The 11,664-nt window shown below is 37.2% G+C and overlaps 1 protein-coding gene across 1 annotated transcript; it reads right to left on the reverse strand.

Annotated features, from left to right (window-relative positions):
• Positions 1-9,655: 9,655 nt before the first annotated feature.
• On the reverse strand, positions 9,656-11,391 carry LOC140138309 (monocarboxylate transporter 6-like). Its single transcript, XM_072160220.1, has 2 exons — positions 10,677-11,391; positions 9,656-9,780 (listed from the first exon to the last, which is right to left on the reverse strand). The coding sequence occupies exons 1-2, from the start codon at positions 11,389-11,391 to the stop codon at positions 9,656-9,658; spliced, it is 840 nt and encodes a 279-aa protein (XP_072016321.1).
• Positions 11,392-11,664: the final 273 nt, after the last annotated feature.

The raw sequence follows: 11,664 nt of genomic DNA on the forward strand, positions 1-11,664 counted from the left end.
CAATAACATCCGCTGAAGACGACGGTTGGCCCGGTGAAAGCGCTCCGGTGAGTATTCCAAATTTGAGTAGCATAGAAGTATTATTTTGCTTTTTATCAAATATCTGCTTTAAAAATAAAATGGATTGCCAGAATTTCAGATGAAAATAACAATAATGCTATGGAAGAAGATATCACAATATTGGTTCAAACAGCTTGGTGGTTTGTCTTTAATAATTTACTTGAGCTTAATTGTAATGTGAAAATTACACGCGAGACAATTAATTAGTGTTGGTCAAAATTCTATACCGACCGAGAGATTATTTGGTTTTATTTATAAAGAATATCCTCAAATATACGTCTAGCCCTTTTCGATTCACAGATTATCCATTGTATTCCTTTTGTTTAAGGTTCGTTGCTTCGACCATTACCTATAGAGTAATGGAGGTAGCTAGCTGCCCAGAGATCATTATCAACACAATAGCTCAAGATAACGGTCTCGGGCAGCGAGCTAAACAAAAGGAATACCATGGACATTCTAGAAACACTATGGAAAGGATCACAACATACATGTTAACACAGCCAAAGTAAAAAGTCTCCAGTAGTTCCATCCCCATTTACTCAGAGTCTGATGAGTTTATGACAAAATCATTTTTATAATAATTTTCTATACACTTTCCTTCGAAGGTTGATACCAAATTTGATATCAAAAGTTTAATCATCGTGAGCAAAGGAACCTTTGTTGGGAAATTCGTGCAATTTTAAAAATGACATAGGGAATTGTATCACATAGCGGAACTAGCGTGAGTGCCAAGAATTACGTCGCCTGAATAGGCCGGCAGGTTAAGGGGGTACTACAACCCTGCACAATTTTGTGCCTATTTTTGCATTTTTCTCAAAAATTATAGCGCATTGGGGACAAGTAAGATATGTATATTATAGGGGCAACGACTACGACTACTGCACTGGAAATTTTATTTCAGCACAGACAACAGTTGTGGAGTTACAGTCAAAAATGAGGGAAACCCAATATTTGATCAATAAATCAATAACTACTTGCTTTGAGTTGCTGAATTTTCAGTACAGTAGTTGTAGTCCTTGCCCTGTAATATACATATTTTACTTGTCACCAATGTGCTATAATTTTGAGAAAAATGCAAAATAAGCACAAAATTGGCTAGGGGTGTAGTACCCCTTAAAGGTTTACCCCGGGGAGGCACTCCCTATCTGAAATGGCAGGGATGTGCCTCGGCCATGTTAAAAGTAGGGGGCATTCAGGTCAAATTGTACAATTACAAAAATATGGGGTCATTCAGTACACAACCTGAATAAAAATGGGGTCATTCGGTATGAAACTTTGAAAAAAGGATGGTCGTTGGGGTAACAAAAAGTAAAATGGGAGTCATTGAGTACAGGATTGCCAAAAGAGTATCATTAAGTACACATAAATAAGTGCCAAACTGCGTAAAAACAACTTGGCCATCTTGGAAAGGTGAAAAATCTCATTATTTCTGGAGGAGAACACAAAAACCACCTAAATTTGGGAATTAAAAGTGGGGTCATTGGGTATAGCAGGAAATAGAAAAAGGGGGTCATTGAGTACATGAATTTTTTTAAAGGGGGTCATTGGGTAATAGGTGGGACCATAACACAAAAAAGGGGGTCATTGGGTACAAGCTGGTTTGAAAAAGGGGGTCTATCCCGAGGCACATGATGCATATCTGTCATGGAAGTGCCCCCCCCCCCGGGGGTTTACCCATGCATGCCAAAATGCAAATCAAATACCCCGCTTATTCAATTGTGCGCAGGCAAGTGTACAATGATTCCTGTACGGGTTGCTTCAGGCCACATAATATAAGCTGATGCCATGCATTGACTTTTGCGTGGTCAATTCGTAATTTGTCATTTTTGAAATTGCACGAATTTCCAAACAACGGCTCCTATACTCACGATGATTAAACTTTTGATATCAAATTTGGTATCAACCTTCGAAGGAAAGTGTATAGAAAATTATAATACAAATGATCTTGCCATAAACTCATCAGAGTCTGATTAAGGGGGTACTACACCCCTCTATAAATTTGTGTATATTTTTGCATTTTTCTCAAAAACTAATAACACAGTGGTAACAAAAGTTATGTACATGATAGGGGCAAGGAATCCAATTACTACACTGGAATTTCAGTGACCCAAGACAAGCTGTTTGTTATTTATGATAAGAAATAAGGTACCGCTAGTATGTACCTCATTAGACTATGCCATCTATAGTCGATTTTTGATAAATAAAAATACGTTATTAATCATGATGAACGCATTCAGTTGAACTCGAAATTATACTGATATTTATTACATCAAAATACTAGTATAAAATGGTTATGAAAAGGTTTATATAATTATATATCATAATGGCATAACTATAATGGCACTTCAATACTGAACAATTCTAATTTTAGAATCTGCCAGTTTATTACGAGTTAAAAATCGACTATGGACTTTCACCTTTAAGCAGAACTTTACCCAGGGACTTCGTTCTCTAAAACACACTGTCAATCATACTTGTTTATCAATCAAATCTAACCACAAGACTAATCATGGTGGTACAATATGCGCTAGATGCGTACGTTCATCCACCAACTTTCGCGCCAGCACAAAAGCGCCGCATTCCAAAGATAGATGTGTACCATGTATAGTTAATGGTAATGGTACGTGTCGGGAGGATTTAAACAATAACGAGATCTGGGCGACCAATCACAAGCCAGATTCATTTAAAGATGCATTACATCATGACCAATTTTAGTTAGGCCAGAAATTGGCCTAACTCTCCATAGAGTCCCATGTTAAAAATGTTAACTGCAATCCAAAGTCAGTAGTCCACTTGGGAAGCTAACATACAGAGGGAGTACGGTGACTGAAAAGATGATCAGTTGTGAAAATCTATCAATTGTGCACACATTAATTAAATCGGAGTTTTAAGCTTAAATGCAATATCCAGAGTATGCACAATCATGACAATGGGCAAGTGGACTACGGAGTAGTCTAGTACCTCATTTCCTATCATATATACTGAACCGCTTGTGTTGAGTCACTGAAATTTCAGTGTAGTAATTGGTTTCCTTGCCCCAATAATATACATAACTTTTATTACCAGTGTGTTATTATTTTTTGAGAAAAATGCAAAAATAGTCACAAATTTACCACAGGGGTGTAGTACCCCCTTAAATGGGGACGGAACTACTGGAGACTTTTTAATTTGGCTGTGTTTAGAATCTCAGTTGGTTAATAGTCTCTTATAGAATTACGGAACAAATGAATTTACAGCTTGATTTAAATGCAAATGTTACATGACAAGAGAAAATTATAGAAGGCTCCTGAAGTCCGTATGACCGTATTCATATAACACCACTGGAGCTGAGTTAAATTTATGCAAATTAAATTTTAATTAGCATAACAAAGTAAATAATTATTCATAAATAAAAAAGTAACAGTTTCGTTGAATGTATACTCAGTACATGTATGTAAACTTGCCATTGGTTTTTAGAAGGGAATCTGTCTTTATCCTTACCCATCCCCAAATCGCTCAACGGTCCATGTAAATTAGCTACTATATAGGCAAGAACCCCCGGGATACTGCCCGACCAGGGGAGCTTCGCAAACTAACCTGCGGTACTCATTACAAGTCAAGAGGCTGGGGGTGCAAAGCCTGTGACCATAGATGAACTCCTGGATGGGGCAGCTTTAATTAGCATGAGGCCGCATTGATATGTAAATAGCGTATTGTTATTTAAATTTGTGCCCAGACGTATTGAGGGCGACAGTCATGTTATCCAGACGGAGAATGGCTGCATAGGGCCCTATGCCGGGCATGTCAATTTGCTGAGTGAAGGCTGATAATCACCTTTCTGTATAGGTAATAAGCTAGTATATTTCGTGTACCAGTTGGTTATAACAAAAATTAGTATCATATTAAATATATTAAATGTATAAACTTTGGAATTTACATGAATTTGAACAGCAGGGCATCGAAATCTAACTAAGTCAGGTGATGTGAAATTCTGCTGCGTGACCCCCTCTGCGTGGTAGAATTATATGAAACATTGAATTTAACAGATATCATGGGCAGCCAACCACGATTTATCAGCATTTAAAATATATGTTAATTAACAAAGATAAATAATAAGGAGTACAAATGGCAATTAACTAGTAAACAATCCTGAAATCTTAAAATGTTGCCATGTGATTTCCCGACCACATGATATGTCAACATATGACCACTATTCAGATTTACCGTAAATATTTGGAGTATTGTTGCCTTTGTTGTACGGCTTGCACATACACTGTGCATTTCTTTACCTCCGTATAAAATCAATAATTCATGCTGGGAGCCAAGTAACATTCTGTCTGCTCAGTGCATATTGGTATTTTATTTTTCTTGAGAGCATAATAGAAATACATAAGACGAATAGGGCGCCATGATGGAAGGTCAGGTCGGGTATCTTAACGCGGCTGTGTACTCTAGACATTGTTTCTTTCGCGAAATTGAGCTTTTTTGAAATGTATTTACTTTGTTATGTTTTTTATAAATACAAGGAAAGAAAATCCAGATTTGTTAACTCCAACTGCTCTATTAATTTTATTTCACTATTTCACTCGTTTCCGCAATTTAAAAGGAAAGAAAATCTTTGTTGTACCATCGGGGTATACGCGCGCAACAACGCATCACGTTTTGTAGACGCGAAATATGTTAACGCACAGATACGCTACGCATACGCAACGCTTATCTGCATGCGCGGCGCATCTTATGGAAGCGCCACGGAAGCACTGATTTCATAAAAACCTAGCGGTCAAATGGCTCCGTTTTAGCTGATAAAATGTGAATTTTTTCAAGTTCTTTCCCCCGATTTAAACATCAAGATATGAATATATTTCGCCCAAACTTCTCAAGGGGCTGTGGATTTACCTGATGTTCACGTAATGTAAGGTAGAAAAACGAGAACTGCCGCATTCTCCTGTGAGCTTCGATCAAAGTGCAAAATGTGACCACTTTTCTCGGTAAAATGACGATTTAGGTACACAATAACTCAATAAATACAGCATCTATAGGTAAGCAATATTATTATGCTCATCATAAAAAGCATGATCGACTTAAGGGATCTAAAATGAGCGTTTATTTGCCAAACTCAATTAACATGATCCAAGGGGTCGAACATGAATTATTCATAACGAGCTATAACGGATCGATAACTGGCCTCACTTTCTAGCTAGTAAACCAGCTGAATTTTTCATAGATTTTGCGTTGCTAATAGAACAACCGTGAATTTAGTGTCACCCCCTTGCTGTGACCTACCCATAACGGGGAGCACCATTGGACACAACGTTACTAGGTATCTCAAATATCTGCTTATACTCACATTTTTTCTAAGATATAAATTTCATGGTGTTAAAACAGATCGTATTCCAAACGTTGACAACTCTATACAATTTGCATTATTCATTAATCATTTGAATAACAATGGTCAGTGCACTCTGTGTACTCTAGACATTGTTTCTTTCGCGAAATTGAGCTTTTTTGAAATGCATTTACTTTGTTATGTTTTTTATAAATACAAGGAAAGAAAATCCAGATTTGTTAACTCCAACTGCTCTATTAATTTTATTTCACTATTTCACTCGTTTCCGCAATTTAAAAGGAAAGAAAATCTTTGTTGTACCATCCAGTATACGCGCGCAACAACGCATCACGTTTTGTAGACGCGCAATTTGGTAACGCACAGATACGCTACGCATACGCAACGCTTATCTGCATGCGCGGCGCATCTTATGGAAGCGCCACGGAAGCACTGATTTCATAAAAACCTAGCGGTCAAATGGCTCCGTTTTAGCTGATAAAATGTGAATTCAAGTTCTTTCCCCGATTTAAACATCAAGATATGAATAGATTTCGCCCAAACTTCTCAAGGGGCTGTGGATTTACCTGATGTTCACGTAATGTAAGGTAGAAAAACGAGAACTGCCGCATTCTCCTGTGAGCTTCGATCAAAGTGCAAAATGTGACCACTTTTCTCGGTAAAATGACGATTTAGGTACACGATAACTCAATAAATACAGCATCTATAGGTAAGCAATATTATTATGCTCATCATAAAAAGCATGATCGACTTAAGGGATCTAAAATGAGCGTTTATTGCGTTTCGACAGTATTTTTTGTGGGACATGAGAGCACCTCGGACCTATCGAATTGCATTCTGAATACGGAGCATGTCTTTCTGATATCAAATAATTTTCATTTTTTGAAAATCACAATATACACCAATCCGAGAAGCGTTTACTGTATTTGGCCCTCTATTGACGGCAACACAGATGTACCAGAGCGGGAGATTTAATTAGTAATTCAATACTCATGATTGTGTATTGAATATCACTGTTGTGTACAATTCCGGGTACAATTCTGTATATCACACAATAAATAATGGATGGAACCCCCGACCTCGGGACACCGCAGTTTTACATCGGGGACACCGCAGTAATGGCGAAGTCGGATAGGTGTATAGGCCTAATACAAATTTTATGACAAATTATAAAAATTTGATATTTTTCAAATTGTTGATATATAACAGTCCTCGAAGTAATTATATAAATCTAATGATATATTCTTAAAGTGTATGTAGCAGGGAGGAAAAGCCGACGTCAATTGAAAATTTTGACCTTTCATATTGAAGATATGGATTTTTTCCCCAAAAGACCTAATTTGTTTTGGTGTTTTGGGAAAAAAAATCCATATCTTCAATACGAAAGTTCAAAATTTTCAATTGATCGTCGGCTTTTCATCCCACCTACATACACTTTAAGTATAAATCATCAGATTTATAAAGTTTACTTCAAGTACTGTTAAATATCAAAAATATCAATTTTAATGATTTGCCATAAAATGTGTATTAAATTGCGAATTTGAAAAAATCAAAATTATTTGATATCAGAATGACATTCTTCGTATTCAGAATGCAATTCGATATGTCTGATGTGCTCTGATGTCCAAAAATATATACTGTCCAAACGTTCATACCCCAGCCCTTAAGAAACGGATTTCTCATTTTTTTATATTTTGGTCTATTTCCGATTTTAGGCATCATTTTGTGCAAATAGGCGTTTGTGAATTTTAAAAGTTCATTTTGATGCCTTATATGGTCAATATCTCAAAAATAAGGCCAATATCAAAAACTAAAAAAATGTTTTTGGAGTGGTGTCTCAAGATTAAGAAAAAAACAAAACAAACATTTTTGGAAAGAGTGTTTTTTTGTTATGATGTACCGAACAAAAATTGCCAAAAACTCACTTTTTTGTGATTTTCTTCATAATTGTTGTTTTTACACCAAATCTGTATTTATATTAAGATTCAGTGATGTATTGTCTTTATATAAAAATGTATACTTTTATATGTCTTGCGTGAATAATTACAAAGTTATGGCACTTTTACTACATACATGTCTGAGAGTACACAGCTGCCTTAAATACTACTTGTATTTCACACCTTGCCTCTGTCACATATTTCCTTCATATTATTGACAGCAAGTCCTAATTTTGACTTTGCTATTGCAAAATGTCATTTCATATTAAATTAGTAGACTTTCTTTGAAAAAACATATCACTGGTGCCTGATGGGAATACCCGTCCGCCATTTCATTAAACTGGAGTGGGCGCAACACTAAATCACTCCGCATTTTATGTAACAACGAAATTCGGCTAATATAGTCCATAGTGAATATGAGATTGTAGCGGCCATATCTACCGACATGTTCACTTTAAATCACTCAATATTGGCTCATATGAATTCGACAAGTGTCTTTAATGATAACATGCAGAAAAAAAATGGACAATTGATCTCAAAAGCAATTCTCTATGGCGGATTAAGAGAAAACCCGATTTTGAAATGTGAGTGGTGAGTTTAGTATATTTTTAGCTATTTTTTTTGGCACCGCAAAATAGCGAAAAAAGTCAATGGTCATCGATATATGCCGACAAAAGTTTTGGAATCTAGAGAAACAGAGCTTTAATTTGATACCAAATTTATTTTGCCAAGTATTGCAGGGACGCCAGAAATGGCGCTTGAAGTAGGCCGAATTCACACGTTATCCTATGGGACGCTGAATTAGTGCTGCGCCCCCTGGATCGTTTTCGCCTGAGCGACTAACATGCGAACCATACCTCAACAAGACGCCGATTATCTATGGTAATGGTCTGTTTCTCACCCTTTCTCTACTACGTAAAATGCCCAAGCTGAAGCAGACATGAACATTATCCGCGCTCGTGCGCATATGCAAAGGCACATAATAACTGTTATGGAATTCGTATCTTATATATTTGACTCCATGGTAAAATGCCCAACCTGACGAGACATGAACATCATCCGCGCTAATTTATAGGTACAGAATAACTGTTATGGAATTCTTATCTGATATATTTGACTCCATTGTAAAATGCCCAACCTGACGAGACATGAACATTATCCGCGCTCATTTAAAGGCACAGAATAACTGTTATGGAATTCTTATCTTATATATTTGACTCCATTGTAAAATGCCCAACCTGACGAGACATGAACATTATCCGCGCTCATTTAAAGGCACAGAATAACTGTTATGGAATTCTTATCTTATATATTTGACTCCATTGTAAAATGCCCAACCTGACGAGACATGAACATTATCCGCGCTCATTTAAAGGTACAGAATAACTGTTATGGAATTCTTATCTTATATATTTGACTCCATGGTAAAATGCCCAACCTGACGAGACATGAACATCATCCGCGCTAATTTATAGGCACAGAAAAACTGTTATGGAATTCTTAGGCCTATATATTTGTAAAATGCCCAGCCTGACGGTGACATGAACATCATCCGCGCTCATTTAACATGTTTAAAGGCACAGAATAACTGTTATGGAATTCTTATCTTATATATTTGACTCCATGGTAAAATCAGGGCTGTCATCTCTCACGCATTGGCCGTGAGTCTCACGCATTGGGTCACTTTCTCACGGTCTCATGCCAAGGTAGTATAATCTCACGCCTAGGTAGTAAATCTCACGCAAAAAGCTGGAAAATGAGTAAAATCTCACGCATCGTCATGAATAATTTGTTGCTCCTACCCCCCCTTGGAACCTGTATCATGACAGCTTCCTTTCCCAAACTAACCTTCCCTCTCTTGAGGTCTGTTTTTTAAATTCTTGCCGCCCTTTAATCTGCTTTTTGCTTTTTAGATTAGTTTCGGCGTGCTTTGTGTGTAGGGCCTCCCTCTAATTTAGTGCTCTTGAGCACTATTGCCTGTGCTTTTTGCCAAATGTAATATAAATAAATAAAATGAAGCCTATTCATTGTAAATATCTTCCATAGTGATAAGCTTACTACAAAAATGTAGCCTTATATCCATTGTAAACATCTTCCATTCAGTGATCGTATATGAATGTAGCCTAATATCCACTGTAAATATCTTCCAAATAATGATAAGCTTATTAATATAATGTAGCCTTATATCCATTGTAAACATGTTCCATTTAGTGATCTTATTGCTAAAATGTAGCCTAATATCCATTGTACATATCTTCCATAATAGTGATAAGCTTATTTCTATAATGTAGCCTTATATCCATTGTAAACATGTCCCTTTATAGTGATCTTATTACTAAAATGTAGCCTTATATCCATTATAAACATCTTCCACTCCTAGTGATATCATTGTAAGCGAAGAAACAGCTGCTAAAACGACGAAGGAAAGGATGAAGTTTCCTGTTTTGTCGAACATAAGACCTGAAAAAAAATGCATAGACCATATAATCACATGAATGAAATTTAATCAATTTAAGCTTAATAAATGGCAATTTTTTCCAGTCCATTGCGGCGGAAGGGGGGGGGCAGGACACCTTTGCATAGGGGGGCAAGTCCACATACCCCTAAAAGTCCTAATAGAAGAAAAATAAAGCAATAATTGCCCTGTGCAAGTTTCTTTTTAGCCCAAAAAACAACGTGATTAGGGTCAAAATAATAAAGTAAAATTATAACTTTGTGAGTGTTGCCATGGTTGCACGCACTTAAAAAAGTGTCGCGCTCAAATGTCCCAGTAAATCCAGAACAATTATAAAAAAGCGCAGTGATTTATAGTGCGTTATGCATAGGCACAACGCCTGGACATTGATCCACAAGCCTCAGATAATAGGTTCAGTCCCTTAAGATCACCTTTATGCATCTAGCGCCATGATTTTCTTCTGAAACCCAATTAACGATTTCACGGTATAGTGTGCCGTATCCCCAGCGTTATCCTGGGTTTACGGCCTTATCCCCAGATGAGGACGCAAACCTAGAATTACGGGCATTATCCTGGGTCTACGGCGTGTTTTTTTTTTTAAATTCAGGCTCGTTACCCTAGGTTTAGCTCCTTATCCGGGGTTTAGGTTGACGTATTGTCTATACTGACTTGCTGACAATATCTCAAATAGGCTATAGATCATTCCTATAATTGGCACTTTCCTGCCGTTGCAACGGGTGATATGGATATCACGTATTATTAAATAACCAAAGCAAGAAAAAGGAGGGTATCGTGTGGCGTGATTATTAAATAACGAAAGCGAGGACAACTTTGGGCGTGATATCAATGTTTACTCCCTCAACGGCAGGAAAGTGCCAATTATAGGAATTATGGGGATTACCTGTCAATGTACCACTGGCAATAGCTGCAAATCCATAAACAAGATGAAGCCACGATATAGCATTAACAAACTGGTCTTCAGTCACAATATCTTTAGCAGCGACGTGGACTTCTGTAGCAAGTATACCGGCACCAATACAAAAGACGCACGTACTAATCTTCATTCCAATTAAAGTATTCCAAATTGATAACACACCCATAGACAAGGTCATTATGATGGAGGAAAGATATAAAAGCTGCTTGTAGGATATAAATTTTCCCAAGAACGGTAAGGTGATTTTTATTATTGCTGCCCCAAAACCTCCCCATGTTGCTACTATAGCGGCTTCCTTCATTGTAGCGCCATTAGACAACGCAAATGACACAACATAGATCAGCCATCCCGCAAAGGTATACCCGTACGCAAATTCGGGTAATATGACACGCGTGATGAACGCGAAATCAGTAAATAGAGACGCATCAACTTTGTTAAGAATATTTCGTAACGTGCCTTTAAATGTGTTACTTTCTTTTTGGTCTTTGTTATCAATTAACATATCAACATCATCATCAGCTGGAACAAATAAGTAATCTGTAACATCATCTGTTCCCTGAACCTGTTCTTTGTTTGTCAGCAGAGCACCACATGGCACAGAATGTAGACACATGCCGCAAAGAAGTAGTAACGTTCCTCGCCAACCGTACGTCTCCATCAATATCTGAGTTACAACAGGCATTATCAGGATAGCAGTTGCTGTTCCGAATAAGTAGACGTTTACGGCCGTATGGAAGTATTTATCAAAATGTTGTGGAACGATTCCAATTGCTATGTTTTCTTGGAGAAGCATAAAACCTGAGTATGAAAAAATATACCGTATTATGGAGAACATTAGCGCAAGCATTATACGTTTCGCCGTTGCGACAGAAGGTGGCGCAAAAAATGCAGCCGCGTCAAATGTGAATCACCAGCGGCATAACAGAGACGAGCTTCTGAACAAAGCTATTTATTT

The sequence above is a fragment of the Amphiura filiformis genome, chromosome 17 (genome assembly GCF_039555335.1).
Source record: "Amphiura filiformis chromosome 17, Afil_fr2py, whole genome shotgun sequence".
Classification (NCBI taxonomy): Eukaryota; Metazoa; Echinodermata; class Ophiuroidea; order Amphilepidida; family Amphiuridae; genus Amphiura; species Amphiura filiformis.

Excerpts from the sequence above, each read along its gene's own strand:
- LOC140138309 (XM_072160220.1), bottom strand. The coding sequence starts at position 11,391 with ATGCCTGTTGTAACTCAGATATTGATGGAGACGTACGGTTGGCGAGGA. Across the intron at positions 9,781-10,676 it reads TGCCAGTGGTACATTGACAG|GTCTTATGTTCGACAAAACA; the intron begins GTAATCCCCATA and ends ATTTTTTTTCAG.